At 37.7% G+C, this 18,266-nt stretch overlaps 1 protein-coding gene across 3 annotated transcripts in view; it reads left to right on the top strand.

Moving 5' to 3' along the window:
- Ankrd31 (ankyrin repeat domain 31) overlaps nucleotides 1–18,266 on the top strand; it is a 109,843-nt gene that overhangs the window by 24,416 nt on the left and 67,161 nt on the right. For all 3 annotated transcript variants that reach the window (XM_070031365.1, XM_070031364.1, XM_070031363.1), the window contains exons 5-9: nucleotides 5,471–5,547; nucleotides 7,235–7,278; nucleotides 9,645–10,295; nucleotides 12,379–12,659; nucleotides 13,126–13,232. In XM_070031365.1, the coding sequence (XP_069887466.1) occupies nucleotides 5,471–5,547; nucleotides 7,235–7,278; nucleotides 9,645–10,295; nucleotides 12,379–12,659; nucleotides 13,126–13,232 (1,160 nt within the window). The remainder of the gene's footprint in view (nucleotides 1–5,470; nucleotides 5,548–7,234; nucleotides 7,279–9,644; nucleotides 10,296–12,378; nucleotides 12,660–13,125; nucleotides 13,233–18,266) is intronic.

The raw sequence follows: 18,266 nt of genomic DNA, 5'->3' as shown, positions 1-18,266 counted from the left end.
ACTGCTGGTCAGCTCAAAACCAACACCAGGATCCAGGAGTACTCCACAGTACTTCAGCTGGACCCTTTCCCTTCCTCCTGAGAAGGGACACCTACTCAAAGAGGGAAAAGAGGCTGGAGCCCTTTCTCCCACCACTTTTGCTTCTTGCCCAAGACTCCTGGGAATTAACCCTGAATCTGGTCCAGAAAACTATAACTACCAGCAGCCTCTGGGGCCAGTATTTGTTTGGGATTGGGCCCTGCGTTCCCTGAATCTGTGGCTAATGGTAGAAAAAAAACAAAAAAACACCTGATCTGCTGAAAGTCAAAGGGGACAATATCCCTGCTCTTTCCAAGGCTCATACCTGATCCAGAGACTGGAGCACAATTCCCCTTGGGAATACACATCCCTTGGGAAGTAGACACCAGTCCAGGATTAAGGTGGGGACCATTTCCCTATACCAGCACAGCCCTGCTGGAACCCAACCCCTTCCAGGCTTACACTTGGGTCCAGAGATTGGACAGCAGCTCACCACTGCATGGGAAGTAGACATCAGTTCAGGACTTGAGTGGGGACAACCTCCCCATACCTCACAGAGGGAATTTTCCCCTTCCAGGGCTTACATGAGGTCTGGAATGCTGCTTCCTGTCCCTTAGGAAGTAGGTGCCAGTCCAGGACTTGGCCAGGAGGACCTCTCCACTAGCAGGAATCTTCCTACAAAGAAAAAGATCTGGGCCAGGACACTAGACTGAGGGGCACCACGTAACATTAACCAGCCACTGGACTTAAACCCAGGTTGGAATACCATACAGTCTCACCCACCCCAGAGCCAGGACCCATTATACTGTTTGTACCACCCTGAGCGGAAAGCTGCCAAATGCAAACTCCAACGGAGATTTATCCATTGAATCACACCCTACCACTACTGAATTTAATACATAATCTGAATGACTCTGACATACCTGAACCCAAATGCATGAATCACAAGAAAGATTACAAAATTCATGAACAATCAAGACCAGATGCCAGATTAAAAAGCCAACAACAGTCCAGGGAAGGACTTTAGTGAGTGAAGAAATGAAGGACAAAGGACTATTAAAGCAAGGATGAGAGAATTAGCCAATGAAATAAAAAGGGATATCCCAAAACAAATAGAAGAATACAAGGAAGAAATGGCCAAGAACATACAGGTTGCCCAAAAAGATATGGAAAGAAAGACAGAAAGGAAGATATGCTATACACCTCATTAAAAGACGAAATTAACACCCTGAGAAATGACATCAACAAAGATCTTGGAAGCATGAAAGGCTCAATTTCCCTATTGCAAACTACAGTTGAAAGAATAGACAATAGAGTAAGTGAAATTGAAAATAGAGTATCAGGAGTTGAGGATAAACCAGAGGAATTAAAACAAAAATCAAAGGCGTAGAAAAAAACAAAACATTCAAAGGGAAATCCAAGACTTGGCAGATTTGGGCTGGGAAGGTGGCTCAGTGGTAGAGTGCTTACCTTGCATGAATGAGGACCTGGATTCGATTCCTCAGTGCCACATGAGCAGAAAAAGTTGGAAGTGGCACTGTGGCTCAAGTGGTAGAGCGCTAACCTTGAGTTGAAGAGCTGAGGGACAGCACCCAGGCCCAGAGTTCAGGCCCCACAACTGACAAAAAAAAAAAAATCCTCTCTCCAAGATTTTGGAGATTCAGCCAAAAGATCAAATCTATGCTAGTCAGGGTGGATGGGGGAGAAGAATTCAAAACTAAAGCCATTGAAAATCTATTGAACAAAATAAGACAATATTGGGTGCGTTCAGGGAAAATGGTGAGACAAAGTAAAAAGGGTGAACCAAAGCAACAGTGATACTTACAAGACACTATGTTGGGAATGAACTTTACAACTGGGGAGGAGAGGGGAATCAGGGAGGGAAAGTGGGAGAAAATGAGGGAGAGGGTAATAAACTTATAGTAGATAGGATCCATGCAGAAATACTTCAAGACACATTATAGTGAAAACTCTGGACTTAAAAAACAAAGAATTAATTTTAAATGCAGCAAATTCAAATAAATAACTATATTGTAACAGAAAGGTCAGAATCACTACCAAATCACTCCAAGATATGGAAACGAGGGATCTCTTATTTACTTTTTACTGTATGTATTTGGGAGGGGCGCTAAGCACTTGAGGGAAAAGTATCAAAAACTGCAGCAATGGAGCTTGCTAGGCACTAATGACAGTGAGCTATAAAACTCGTGGAGATCTTGCTAGCTATGTTCTTTGCCATGTAGAAGCTCTGCTATTTCATGCAATCCCATTTGTCCAACCTTTCTTTGATTTGTTGTGTTTCTGGGTCTCTATTAAGAAAATTTTTGCCTGTGCCAAGGAGACCTAGGGTTTCTTCTGTTCCATCCTGTAATGTTTTCAGAGTGTCTGCTTTGACTCTGAAGTCTTTGATCCATTTGGAGTTGATTCTGGTGCAGGGTAATATATAAGGATCTAGCTTCAGTTTTCTACAAGTGATTAACCAGTTTTGCCAGCACCGTTTACTGAAGAGGCTGTCTTTCTTCCATTCTATTTTTTTAGCTCCCCTATCGAAGATTAGATGGCTGTATGTCTGTAGGTTCATTTCTGGGTTTCCAGTTCTAGTCCATTGGTCCTGAGGTCTGTTCTTGTGCCAGTACCAAGCTGTTTTGATTACTATGGCTTTGTAGTACAGTTTGAAATTTGGTATTGATATTCCTCCAGCACTGTTCTTTTTGTTAAGGATTGTTTTTGCTGTTTGGGGTCTTTTATTGTTCCATATGAAAGCCAACGGATTGGGAGATCTTCACTAGCCATACAATGGACAAGGGTCTCGTATCTAAAATATACCTGGAACTCAAAAAATTAAATCCCCCAACGACAAATCCTCAAAGAAACAACTGCCCAATAAATAAGTGGGCGAAAGACTTAAAGAGAAACTTCTCAGAAGGGGAAAGAAGGAGGGCCAATAGACACATGAAGAAATGCTCAACCTCTCTAGCCATAAAAGAAATGCAAATCAAAACAACATTGAGATACCACCTCACCCCAGTTAGAATAGCTATAATCAAGAACTCTAATAACAACAGATGCTAGAGGGGATGTGGACAGAAGGGAACCCCACTGCATTGTTGGTGGGAGTGTAAACTTGTTCAACCACTCTGGAAAGCAGTATGGAGGTTCCTCAAAAGACTCCACATAGAGCTCCCCTATGATCCATCAATCCCACTTTTGGGCATTTGCCCGAATGATCACAAACAAGACCATACTAAAGCTACCAGTACAACTATATTTATTGCACCATTATTTACCATACCTAAGATATAGAACCAACCCAGATGTACCTCAGTAGATGAATGGATCAAGAAAATGTGGTATATATACACAATGGAATTCTATGCCTCCATCAGAAAGAATGACATTGCCCCATTTGTTAGGAAATGGAAAGACTTGGAAGAAATTATATTAAGTGAAGTAAGCCAGGCCCAAAGAAACATAGGTCCCATGGTTTCCCTTATTTGCAATAACTAGTATATGTCTGAGATAAGCAGAAAAGGTCAGATAAGTTGATGGTAGGTGAAAGGAACCCCAAGATAAGTATTCAAATGTGTTTTCTTTCATGCGATTATTTCTAACATACGTATAAGATGATTTCTTTGTTGCTTTGTATGTCCCTCCCCCACGGTATAACCCCTGTGTTCATTGTATTTGGTGTTAGTATAATTTGTGGAGGGGAAGGGCAAAAACAAATCGTTTAAATAGGGATACAGGTGGACCCGTTGCAACAATGAGATGTACAAGTTGTTATGTCAAAAAACGAACTTTACAACTTTGGCGGGGGTGAGGGGGGAGGGGGGTTGATAAGGGCAAACAAAGGAGGAGGCAAATTACTTTGCCCATGTAATTGTAACCCCTCGGTACAGTATTTTCACAATAAAACAAAAAACAAAAAAAACTTGTGGAGACAAGAAGGAGGGTCTGGGAGGCAGGGAGGGAATGGAAGACAATGTATGAAAGGAAATATATTCATTACTTGACACATAACTGTAATCCCTCTGTACATTACCTTTGTAATAACAATAAAGTAAATAATAAGTAAAAAAAAAACTACTCCTAATTTTTTTTTTGTCAGTCATGGGACTTGAACTCTGGGCCTGAGCACTGTCCCTCAGCTCTTCAGCTCAAGGTTAGCACCTCTACCACTTGAGCCACAGAGCCACTTCCAGTTTTCTGGTGGTTTATTGGAGATAAGAGTTTCACGGCTTTTCCTGCCTGGGCTGACTTCGAACCAGATCCTCAGATCTCAGCTTCCTGAGTAGCTAGGATTACAGGTGTGAGCCACTGGCACCCAGCCCCAAATTTTTATACTTAGTGTTATAAATTCATTTACAGAAATGGGAAAAAAAGACTAAGGAAGATGAATATGTCATAATTCTACTGCCCAAAGTACTATAGTTAACATTTTTGACATCTTATTTTGTATATGTATATGTGTATGTATATATGTGCTTTTAAATTTGGTTTTCTTCATGCTTTCTGTAGAATTGGAATCATATTGCAGATAGTTTTGTACATTGTTTTTAAAAATTCAAGTAACAATATCTTGTAATTATTTTCTCCTATTTTTAATGCATTTAAGCATATGAATTTTAATGACCTTATAGTGTTTCATTGTATGACCCACTGTAGTATAATTTGTTTAATCATTCATCTATGATTAGACAATGGACATTTATACTATTTGCAGCCTTGCCTAATATAAATAAAATTTTCTTTCTGGTCCTGGGGCTTGAACTCTGGGTCTGGGCACTGTACCTGATCTTCTTTTGCTCAAAGCTAGCTCTCTACTGCTTGAGCCACACACCACTTTTGGCTTTTTCTGAGTAGTTTATTGGAGGTAAGAGTCTCATGGAAGCTGGGCACTGGTGGCTCACGCCTGTAATTCTAGCTACTCAGGAGGCTGAGATCTGAGGATTGTAATTCAAAGCCAGCTGCTTTTAGATGTAAATGTAATTTAGCTTGCTTATATTCTTTTTTTTTTTTTTTTTTTTTTTTTGGGTCAGGTCATGGGGCCTGAACTCTGGCCTCAGCTCTTCAGCTCAAGGCTAGCGCTCTACCACTTGAGCCACAGTGCCACTTCTGGCTTTTTTCTTTTTGCTTATGTGGTGCTGAGGAATCGAACCCAGGGCCTCAGGCATGCAAGGCAAGCGCTCTACCACTGAGCCACCTTCCCAGTCCCTTTGTTTATATTCTTAAATTCACTGATTTTTTTCAACTCACTTCATTTTGCCATCATTTGAAATATAAATGTTAATAAACTGGTAATAACTCCAAAAATAATTGGAATGATGTAGCAAAAATGAACTATATTTGGAAAGCTTTTTCGGTGACAAATGGAATGTAAATTATATTTGAATGAAGAACAATCTTTCCATTTAAAAGCTTATTTTTTTAATTAATTAATTGACTTTTTTAGGATTAGAAAACATTTACCAGTGTCCAATCTGTCATTTTTCCAGTCTGGGCTTTCATTGTACCACCAGAACATTGGAGGTAAGTTTTCATGAGTAGAAATATATGGAAAATTTGTCTTTGTCTAACAATATAAGACTTGTATATGGATTTATTTACAACTAGGTTGGTTGGTCTGTTAAACATTCTAAAATAGGAAATCAGTGTTGCTGTTGACCTTGAATCATTCTGCACAGAGTTGCCCATGGGAGAATATGTTGCAGTAAGTATGTGCTGTTTCAAATGTCTAACCTTTTACTCAGGATTTTTAGAGCTAAAATATGAACAAGTTTGTTTTCTCTTTTCATGCTGTCACTAATAAGTATGTCTTGCCTTTCTTGTCTGGCAGTAACATGGACCAGTTTTACTTAGTTCTAGCTAAATTTTGAGGTGTCTTTACTTGCTCTTGCTCCTCAAAAGTGAATATTACATGTTCTGTCTCCATGTAGTAAGATAGTATAGTAGTCAATGAAACCTTGTATTGTAAAGAACAGTCATGAGTATAGATGAAAAATTGTCAAGTTAAACTCCTAAAGCTCTGTTTACAAAAGATAGGATATTTTTATCTATCACTATCTAAGTTCAGAAAGAAGAAAAGAGATAACTATAAGTAAATTAATTTATCTTGGAAAAGGTGAGTTGTACCAAGAAAAAGAAGGACCAACAATGAAATGAAATCATGTAAGAAGTAACATCTAACTATGTTTCAATATAACAAAGAAATGATATCCAACCAAGAAGACTTAACTAGAGTCTAGATCCCTCACCTCTTAGTTAATAAAAATGTTAACGGAAGGTATAAGTTTGCAATAATACTAACAGAACAGGTTACTATATAATAAAAAAAGACTAAAGCTTGTCAAATAAAGCTTAAAGATGGCATTCTAGGGTAAAATAATAAGTTACAAAAATTAACCTTTGCAATGTTTAAGATATTCTAAGTAAAATTAGCTGATTGGCTCCACCTTCTGTTTGATCTGATATTTGTTGACCTGGGACATCCTGAATGAATAGAATGGGTTGTTTTCTTCTATCTTCATGGCAGATTCAGTCATCAGGGAAAACTTGATAATATAGTAGTAAAGCATTTTTCTCCTGGGGGTGCTCTTTGAAGGATTTTGAGCTCTCTGAAGCCACATATGTCTTGTGCTTTAAAAGTTAGGTGATTTGAAGATATCCTTCCTTCCTTCTTTCCTCCTCCTCCTCCTCTTTCTTCTTTTTCTTCCTCCTCCTTTCTTCTTCCTTCTTCCTTTCTCCTCTTTCTCCTCCTCCTCCTTTTTATCATCATCTTCTTCATCTTCTTTGTCTTCTTTTGTGCCAGTCTTGGTGCTTGAACTTATGCTTGGATACTGGACCTGAGTTTTTGTGTTCAAGCTAGCACTCTAGTATTTGAGAGCTCTACTTCCAGATTTTTGGTGGTAATTGGAGATAAGAGTCTCACAGACTTTCCTGCCTTAGCTTCCTTTGAATCACAGTCCTCAGATCTCAGCCTCCTGGGTAGCTAGCGTTACAGGCATGTGCCATATAAAATATATTTAAGTAATTGGAACATTGTATAATTTTATTTGTTACATAATACTTCTGTATCAATAAATTGATATACTTAACAAATACGTGATATGTCATTTGAATTGTCTAAGGGAATTCAAGTTATGTTATTGTAAAATGCTAATTAGGAATTTTTAGTATTTTAATAAAAGTAGAATAAAGGCATATTGTTCTCTTTTAGGACCTGAAGCTGAAAATACTGAAATTTTGCTATGCCCAGAAAAGGTTTGTAGCTATATAGCAATATAGGTCTTAGACTTCAAGTTTAAAAAAAATGTGCTTTAAGTTCAAGTCCCAAGCACATATAGACCCACTCCTAGGAGGTGATGTGATCAAAACACTTTAGTTAGAAACTTATTCTTGTCTGAAATCTTGCTCCTACATATATTTTTTATATTTAGAGTAGTACTTTCTGTATCTCTATTTCTTACATCTTCTTTATCTAGAAAAATGTGTTACTTACTACACTTTTTGTACAGATGATGTGGTAAAATACCTTATATTTGGTTTGTCTATTACCCTGTTTTTAAAAAATATGTTTCAGGGGAGATAGGCTTTTTTCATTTTCTAGTTGCTAATCTGTATCAAGTAGTTACTTTTTCTTTGCTTTCTACTTGGTACTCACGCTGTCCTTAGGGACAGTAAGCAGTCAGGGACCTTTCTAGACCAGCCTACCATCTATGATCTTGTCTTATTTGTACCTTACATATTTCCTGCTGCTACATTGATATTTGTTTCATAGAGTTTGTTGCATAGAGTTCTTGAGAGGACCAAGAGAAATAATGCTTCATGATGTCTGTCAACTCTGGTGCTGGATAAATATATATTCTTTCACTTTTTCCCCAATTTTTAATTTCTTGTCTGTTTCAGATGACTTTGGTGATATTGCTTTCTCAGTACCATTCAGTTCTTACTGACTCTCAATATTTCCTAGTCATTAACACTCTCTGACATTAATAGATCATCTGAAAAAAACATTTATTAGAAGAAAAGTTTGGAGAACACTACCCTAATGTTTCCTTGGAGATTTACAACACATATAATCTGAAAAGTCCCATGGTAAAGGAGCTTGTTTGATTTTGCTTCACCAAGCATTTTTATAACATCATGGACACTTTCCATTGCTTTCTTTCTCTTTGAAAACTTATTTTTACAAGAGAATAGGCTCTGTTAACTGTTTGTTATCGCTACCCAGTGCCTTGAATTTAGTAGACATAAGGATTTAAAATAGAAAGAAGATCTGCAGATGTGACTTAAACAATGGATAGAATGTGTATGAACTATTTCTCAAATTCCTTCTAAATTTGTCTTTCTAAGTAAATTATAATTGGCATTACAAAACTCATATATCTTGTTAGCTCTATATGCTATACAAAGGTGATAAATTGTGATAGGAAAAAAGAGGAAGAATAAATGTGTTAACTTTCTTTACTCACACCAGAACAGAATATTAGAGGGCTGAAAAAATGGTAATACATTCTGCCTGAAACATGATGGCTTTGGTTTTCTGGAAGCGGCCAAAGGGATTGAAACCCATTCTGCTATGTAATGTCATGAAAATGAACAGTTTTTTAAAATTATTTGAACAGATTTCACTACCTTTAAAGCACATTATTTTCTCAAATGGCCTGTCACCCACCTGATTTCAAAAGCAATTTCAAAAGAGATATTCTAAACATATGGAGCATTGGAAACATTGCGAAAGTAGATATAACCTATTAAGGTCATGTCTTTGAAAAATAAGTCATTTAGAAATGTAAATTTTATGTTTACATGAACATATTACTAGAACCATTGATTTATAATTTAGGAATTGTAAATTTTAGAGAATTACAATCTTACTTTTCCCGTTTTTGCATCCAGCCTCCTATCCTTTGGTCATTTAATTCACTTTTACGTATGTATTCACAGAAAGATAGAAAATAATGTAAAATGACATCAATTTTATTTCTAGCTAATTTTATAAAACTAGGAATATTTTATAAGAAAGAATATTGTGAGATGTACAAGTCATTATGTCGAAAATGAACTTTACAGCTTTGGTAGGGGGAGAAGGAAGGTTCGGTAAGGGAGTGGGGGGAGGATGGGATGGGAAGGGGAAACAAAGGAGGAGGCTACAATGCTTGATAAGAAATGTGCTCTCATTATCTTGCCCATGTAATTGTAACCCCTCTGTACAGTATTTTCACAATAAAAAAATCAGACAAAAAAGAAGAGTAGCACAAAAAAAGAAAGAATATTGTAATCATTAACTGCTGTGAAGTTTTGAGATCACCTGTTAATTTAACTATCTATAGCATCTTTGTCTCTTGTGACAGAATAGGTAACAAACTTAGTTGAATTAAACAATGACTATCTGTGAATATGATCCAACCAATCTTATAACTGGTTCAAGCATATATTCTATCATTAGTAAAGTGGTATAGGAAAGAAATAGAAAATATTTTTTATTTATAGATGAGGAGGACAATTGATAAAAAAAAAAAACCTTTTTGAGGACAATTCGCAAACAAAATGAATTACAAAACTATAAATTTCTTTAAACATTTCTTTGCATTTGCTATAGTAAAATTTCTATTTGAAATACACAGGAACTAAATGAAGACAGAGTATGTCCTGAAATTAGTCTTTTCTCAAGTACTGCTATTACAGATACTGATACGGCTTCTGTAAAGGAGAAATCACTAATAGAGACAGAGAAGATAGTATTAGCACCAAACATATCTTCAGAACCTGAGCAGGAAGAAGTCACATTGACCGTGACTTCTAAAGAATCTGTGGATGAAGAAAGCTCAGTTGAAACTTTTGTGTCTGCCTTAGAAAAGCTGTTAACATCAGAAAGCATTAAAGAAGAAAGAATGTTGGAAATAATGAAAGATTTTGATTTTGGAGAATTGATGAATTCATTGAGTGATTCCCCAAGTTCCATATCAGTACCTACGAATGCCATATCAGCATGTTGCAGAGATTTACTTGAAAACACAAAGGATGATACATTGCCAACTGAGTTGTTGGCAGCCATCAACACATTGTCCGAAGCCAAAGTGGGGTCCAGCTGTCACGGAAAAGAGCAAGGTGGCAGATTTGGTGGAAATGAATGTTTTGAAGTGGAGCCTGATTTATCTCAGATGGATGAAGACTGCACACAAATAACTGAAGTAAATTTTGACTCCTTTTGTTCTCCATTTGAACAAGGTTCCAATTTAGCGAGGCTCCAGGACAACAGTCTATCAGTGGAACAAGTAGGTACAAGTAATTCATCTGATTTTTCCTTTCATAACAGGTCTTTCCTTTTTAACAGGTCTTCATTTCGTTAAGTTCAAATCTTTTATTCCAGAATCATCTATAAGATACTTTTTAACACAGTGATCTTTTTAGAAGTCCTTGAGTCAGAGTTTTCAATGAGTTAAGAAGTTTAAATAGATTTTCCCCAACAGATCTGAGGAGCTATTATTGGCTTGCTTATAATAGGAAGGAAATAATTTTTTACCAGAATGTTCTGTTATCTGAGAGTAGATGTACATATGAGATGTCTTACTAATTTGTAGCTGGACATAGGATATATGTGTTTTACATTACTGAGGGAAAAATTATGTTGAAGCAGAACTTTACCTTCTGTGTCTGAGAAAAGTGCCAGGCATAACTCTTGGAGTTTAAAATTTCTGTAGTATTAAGCCTGGAGCTACTGCAGTGGCCTATCAGGAGACAGATTCCCTTTTCATGTTGACAACTTACAGATTCCTTATAAAATTCAAAACTGAGTATGGAGGCACATGTTCCACCTCTTGGGAGGTTAAATTATTGCTTAATGCCAGGAAATATACTACTACTTAAATATTTTAACTTCTGATTGATCGTATTGTCTAAATACAGTTTAATTTATTTAACCAATCTACTAATGATAGTTATTTGGATTATTTTCTTTCTTTTCTTTTGGCTGTTATGAAAATGTTTCTAAGTATATCCTTGGGAAGATTTAGAGATAACATTTATATGGAGTAATGTTGCATGTATTTCTAGTCAATAACTCTCATTCAGATGTAATAGGACTAAAATAAAATCCAGAAAAAGAGACATTAATAATGGAGATAGGGATGAAGTATAAACATTGTAGTGTTCTAATAAATCTGAGAAGAAGAAATATGAGCAAACTGTAGTAAATTATTATTGATATTAGTAAAGTGAGCATAAACTTAGCAAGTTTCCAAATAAAAGAAAAAAATGCATTTAAATTTAGAAAGGTGTTTTATCTAGATCAAGTGTGTGCTGTGATAACTTTTACCCTGAGAATCTTCATAAGCTGAGTATATAAATAAGCCCAGGAATGTTTACATGAGGTGTGTAAAAAAATAAGGGCCATCATAGAAGTTAAATTCATACTAGAGTATTAAGAGGAAGTTAGAGTAATTCATGACATACTGGTGAATGTGAGCCACCAGTGTGTGGCATACTGGTTACCTTTCAAAGTCAATGTTAGGGAAATTATATACCATATTGTCTCATAAAATGTCACTTATTGCTGCTGTCAGGAAACAAAATACTAGGCTGAGTAGGTCCTTGATCTGTTCTAGTATAATACTTTGTGTTTTTATGAATCTCTTGTTGTATATTATACTTACTTCCTACAAAATTTAAGCAATGGAATTGCTTTTCTTTTCTTTGAATCTGTTTTTTTTTTCTTCACATTACTGGGGTTTAAATTCAAGACCTTGTGCTTGCTAGGCAGGCAATCTATTGCCAAGCCACGGCTTTTCAGACTTTTTTTTTCATTTACACTAGATCTCAAAATAGCCTAGGTCTGTGCTTATATTGCAATCACCTATTTTATGCTTCTTATCCTAACTAGAATGCCCAATGTACACCACAATGTCAAACATCTTCTTTAGAGATGGAGTCTCACAAACTTTTTGTTGCCTGGGCAGTCCTGAAACTTTGATCCTACTGAGCTTATCCTCCATGTGTCTAGGAAGACAGGGGCACACCATTGCACCCAGCTATTGGTTGAGATAGTATTTTGCATGTAAGCCTAGGCTGACCTTGAAGTCTAATCCTTCGTATCTCAGCCTCTTAAGTAACTAGAATTGTAGATATAAGTCACTGGCTCTTAGCTCAAAATTGCTTTTACTTATCTACTTCTTAAGCTTTTACAGCTATACTGGCCTTTATTATATTAAGTGTTATACAATTGTTATTACTTTCACATGTGCTTATAAGTTATTGGCCTTTCATCTGGATGTTAAATGTTCTATCAAAGGACAAGATAAAACTTAATTTCAATTTTTTTCAGTATTGTAATTATTTGTATATGGATTTATATCTTTACAGACAGAAGAAGATCCAAATCTGTTTAGATTGCAAACTTTGGCTCATTCAGATATCACTTCTTGTGAGCCACTGAATAATATGGAGAAGTCAAATCTGGTGGAAAATATGTCTGAGCAGGAAACTCCATGTGTATTAAGGAGATCATCTAGACTGAAAAAACTGAAAGTAAGCAGAGAGGCAAAGCATGAAGATACTATGTGTAAATCATCAGAAAAGATTTCACCAAAAATACTTAGCTCTGAGGAACAAATAAATAATAAATCTTCAACTGAGAATTTCAGGTATGCTATCAAATTATATCTTTTCCTCCAGACCTAATGGATAACTACCCTCAGTAAAAAGCTTTATTATTTTATTTTGCTGCTTTCTTTTCAGTTTTGTTCAGTGCCAAACTACATAGCAAGCCCCTTTTTTCTTGCAAATATTCTGACTCCTTTTCCATTTGAAGTAAAGTGGGTAAATAATGGGGGGGAGTTCAGGAGATTCAGAATATTCACATTTGTAGATGACTACATCCAGAGAAAGAAGCATAAAAGTTTTAAAAGCCATAAAGCATGGACATGTTTGTTGCAGAATTCAGTTTACTCAGGATCCATCTCCATATTTAAAATTATCTTGTCATTTAAGAACAGCTCCATAAAATACCTCTGAGTTTTAAAACTTTAAAAATTGGTATGATTTTCTGTGTATAACTATAGAAAATATTATAATAAATTTTAATTATGACTTTTTTTTAAAAAAAACAAGAGTGAAGCATCTTGCTTTAAGGATGGACAGTAAAGAGATGAATAAGCATTCATCCAGATTGAAGGCTGAACATACCAGGAAAAATGAACGACTTGAAATTAAAAAAGGTGTGGTATATTTTCTATGTTTTTCCATTTCTCTAAATTTTCTAGAAACAGAATTCTGGTAGAAAAAATTCAGAGATTGGGGTTGTGTTGGAAGAGATGGGAAAGAGTGATGCAAGTGGTAATAATGATTAAGATGCATTATACTTACAAACTGATACGTTGAATGGTAATGTACTTAAAACTACTTAAAGATAATAAAAACATAATTAAAATTTATACATTATTTCAGATTTCTCATTTTACTATTGAGAAAAAAATTTCAGAGGTAATAATTTCAGATTTATCACATAGCTCATTGATAGCATAGCTCAGATTTGCACCACTATAACTGGCCTGAATGTATTATTTTTGGCAATACTGGGGTCTAAGTCTAGGGCTCTGTGCTTGCCATGAAGACACTATACCAGTTGACCAGTCCTTTTTGCTTTCATAATTTTTTATAGAGTCTTGCATTTATGCTTAGGCTTGTCTGAACCACTTATTTGCATTTCCTATGTAGCTGGGATGATAGGCACATCTAGCTTTCTAGTCACATATAGCTTTTTATTGGTTGATGGGATCCTAGAAGCCCCTATTCTCAATCCCCCTCTGGAATGAAATTGGAAATTTATCCTTCCCATTCAGGTTCCTGAATACCTAGGACTATAGGCCTATTTGTTTTTGAAAGGTCTTTCTGTTTAGGCTGGTAGGAAGGTGAATGCCTCCCAGCCCTGTGTGAGCTTTGAGAATTGCTACATTTCCTCAGATGTTCTTGTTTAGCTTCATAGAAACTCATCCTTTCACTTGAATAGTATATTATTCAGATAAGTTAAGGATCCTATTATGTAGATTTTTGGTGTTTTTATTCTCTCACCTCTGGCACTTTTCTAACAAATTTTAGCCACCAGAGCCTCCCACACTAGTCTCAGTCTCCTCATTTCAGCAGGATCTTCTGCCCTACCCCTGAATTTGTACTATGCTCTCGAAAATATATACAGGCCAAGATACCAGGGAGTATCTGATATCTTGCTAGTATGGTTGTCCATACTAGCTTTCCAGTGTTTAAAAATAGTTCCCCCTTACACATTTTGTCTAATTTTCTCCTGTTTAACTCTTGGAGGATGTTTCAATGTTACTTGTATCTGAAAGTGAATGTCTTACACTACTTGGTTTTCATTGCAGAATGTTTTATTGCTTCATAATTGGTTATTTTCTAGGCATTCACACACTGTTAGACCAAAGAAAGGTACTCTTAGGAGAACAGAAAGGCCTAATACTTATGTATATTTGATCATACAAAAGAATATTTATCAAATTGAACTCCAATTTGTTGTTTTTATGCAGAAAAAGGTTTTTAATTTGTGAAACCAGTTTGCAAAACCAAAATTTAAGAAGTTGAGTGACAAGAAATTTGAGCCTAATCTTTTTTTATTGTAAAGATACTGTACAGAGGGGTTACAGTTATATGAGTAAGGTAATGAGTACATTTCCTATTGAGCATTGTTACCAACCCTCCTTTGTTTTCCCCCTAGCATACCTTCCCTCCCTACCACCCTAAATCCTCCCTCTCCCTCCTACCCCAAGTTGTAAAGTTCATCTTCAACATAGTGTCTTATACATCTCATTATTACAATGGATCAACCTGTATCCTTGTTTCAGCATTTTGTTATTTCCCTTCCTCTTCCCAAATTAGAAAAATGTATAGACAGGATGCAGGGCACCGGAATCAAATACAATGAAAACAGGGGTTATACCATGGGGGAAGAACATACAAAAGAAACAAAAAAAGAACATACAAAAGAAACAAAAAAAAATCATATAGTACATTTAAAACCTCTTGTTTTTTTCTTTATCTTGGGGTTCATTTCGCTTAGCATCATCTTATATGGTCATATGTACATAGCTTTTGACCTTTTCTGCTTGTCTGGTAAGATTATCCTAAATGTATACTGGTTATTGCAAATAAGGGAAACCATGGAACCTATGTTTCTATCGGCCTGGCTTACTTCACTTAATATAATTTTTTCCAAGTCTTTCCATTTCCTAACAAATGGGGCAGTGTCATTCTTTCTGATGGAGGCATAGAATTCCATTATATATATTATATATGCATATATATTATATATACACCACATTTTCTTGATCCATTTGTTTACTGAAGGGCATCTGGATTGGTTCCATATCTTAGCTATGGTGAATAATGCTGCAATAAACATAGTTGTGCTGGTAGCTTTAGTATGGCCTTGTTTGTGGATCATTTGGATAAATGCCCAAATGTGAGATTGCTGGGTCATAGGCAATTAGTTATTTTTAATAAATTAGATAATTATAATAACAAGTACAGCTGGTACAGATACTGTAGAGTAAATGCCTTTACTAAATGGCCCTAGTGTTACCTACAGAAAGAGCATGGTAAGCTCTGAGAGAAGAGGCTATTGGGCTAATAGACATGTTTCGAGTAGGCAGGACTGCTTCTGGGTAAACACACATTATATGGTGGATTTTGTTTCTGGGGCATAATAAGGAAAGTCGGAAAATAACTATGATCAGGTTTAAATATCTTTCTCTATTAAAAAAATCAAGTGTTAATTTTCCTTAACTCAGTGAAAACTGAATATTTAAAAAGAAGAAAGGTAGATTCAAATGCTCCGGAGGAATGTTAGTTTTATAAGAGGCTTAACTGGGAGTGTAGAGCAGCTAAATTTTGGTTTATTAAGAAAGATGTTGCAATACTGTTACTCTTTATGAGGATTTAAGATGGAGTAGGTTTGAAAGGCCAAAAATTGAAAATGCTGTCATCAAAATTATCCTAAAATTTAGGAAATCAATATAAATATTATCCTCCAGATTTGACAGGATTTGGAACATCTACATGAGGGATTTCAGTGTCACTACCACCTCGACCAGCAAGGAAGACGCGACACCGAACTCTTCTCTCTGCAGTTTATTCAGGACCTTTGAATAATCTTCTGACCCCAACCCCGGGGAGAATTCCCCACAGCCTTAAGTACCTGCTGGGTAGCCAACCCTGATACGCCACGTGGGAACCACCAATAGGTTCAGGTGCCCGGAAGCAAGCCAGATTCTTTGCCTTAGCCATATAAGGAGTTGTTTACCACGAGAGCACTCGCCATCGGGAAGGCGGAGGGCGGAAGCCGGCGCCATCTTCCAGGTGCGGCCTCTCGCAGCTCTCTACAGTTCCCCCCTTTTTGTTTAAAGAACACAGATGAGAACAGAGGTCTGATCCCTGTTGTGCAATGCAAGGACTGCATACAAGCCTTCTCCCAGAGGGTACCTTCTCTAGGATGACTCAGCCTGTCCATTGATTCGTTTTTCACAAGGACGGGAAAAGGCGAATCGAACCCGTGTGCAATCAAACATGCTCTCCTCGAGGGCAAAACTCATGCCTCTCGACTGCAGTACTTTGGCTTTGCAATCTGTGTTCATTGTTTTAGGGTGGCAAGCCACGCTTGGGGGGACTGACCTGCTCCAATGGCTGTAAAGGCTTGGATAATCATGGCTGCACTGCGACGCTGAGAACCTCTAATTTGGCAAATGCACCACAGACATACCAAGGAGGCTAACACCAGGAGGCCTGTCAGGGCTCCCAAACCCGCCCATTCCTTAAGATGATTCATAGCAGCAGAGATCCATGAAGATAACCCCTCTGCCAATCCGGCATCCACTCGGGTCGAGTTCACCATGACGATGGCAACCCTGAGCTGTTCCATCAGGCTGTCGAACTCCCCAGTTTAATTACCTAAAAGATAACTAGACAACTGTTTAGACAAATTTGCAGCGTTTTTTAAATAGGTTTTTTCCTGGGCCTGAACTCTGGGTCTGGGCACTGTCCCTCAGCTCTTCAGCTCAAGGCCAGTACTCTACCACTTGAGTCACAGCATCACTTCCGGCTTTTTTCATTTTGCTTATATGGTGCTGAGGAATCGAACCCAGGGCCTCATGCATGCAAGGCAAGCGCTCTACCACTGAGCCACCTTCCCAGCCCCATTCTTCTGGGTTAATTGCACCACAGCAGCAGCTAATCCAGCATTAGTTAGTGGTCCGCCCAGCTCTCTGCAAACTTTCATCCATGCTTCTAGTCCGCTGTTCTTATATGGGGTTATGGCGGCTCTGCATTCCTTAGTGCACTGCTCGTAAACAAGCTGTTTAATTAATGGCATGGCTGCGTCTGGGTCACCAAAAATTCTGCCAGCAGCCTCGACCATACGGGCAACAAAATCCAAAAACAGCTCCATAGAGCCCTGCAGGATTTTGGTGAGATTGCCACTCACCTCGCCTTTATTTGGTAAGGCCTTCCATGCCTTTATGCCAATTTTATTGATTTGTTCATAAACTTGAACCGGGTAGCCTATCTGCTGATTGGCGAATCTCCCCTGTCCAAGCAGCATATCTCTGTCCCAAGCTGGGTTCCCCGCAGCCTGATTGGCTGCAGCCTCTTCACTAGCAAATTCAATCAAAAAGGCCTTCCAATCTAAATACTGACCTGGGCTCAAACAAGCTCGTGTGAGCCCACTCCAATCACCGGGTGTCATGCAGTGTCTGTTTAGGGCCTCCACCTGGGCTACAGTAAAGGAGGCCGTGATTCCGTATGTCCGCACAGACTCAGCTAAAGATTTTATAACCTTAAAATCTAAGGGTTCATGATACCGCTGTCCCTGTGGATCCTGAAATATTGGACAGGCTAGATGTAACTCGGTTCTGACCGCTTTCCACACGCCTGGGCTGAAAGAACAGCCAGGGCTGCCACTTCCAGGGTCCTCCGCATAGAGCGGAGGGGCCGAAGGTGTGGGGCGGTGCACGGAGGGTGTGCATTCGTCTTTATCTGGGTCCTCTCTCTCCTTCCCTTTCCTCCTCTTTCTTATCTTTGTTTTTTCTATTTGTTCTATGAGTGATTGTAGTTCCTCTGAGTTCAGAGGTCTCTAGTTCGGCAAGATTGGGGTATAACCCCCCCCCCTCCCGCTCTCCTCCTTTTTGCTGTCTGCCCTTTCCGATCTTTCTTCCTGCAGCATTTCTAGGGCGGCCTGACCATTCTCT

Source organism: Dipodomys merriami, unplaced genomic scaffold, assembly GCF_024711535.1.
Source record: "Dipodomys merriami isolate MVZ:Mamm:240054 unplaced genomic scaffold, mDipMer1.0.p SCAF_20, whole genome shotgun sequence".
Taxonomy (NCBI): Eukaryota; Metazoa; Chordata; class Mammalia; order Rodentia; family Heteromyidae; genus Dipodomys; species Dipodomys merriami.
The sequence above is the reverse complement of the archived record's forward strand: the minus strand, read 5'-3'. Positions and strand labels throughout refer to the sequence as shown.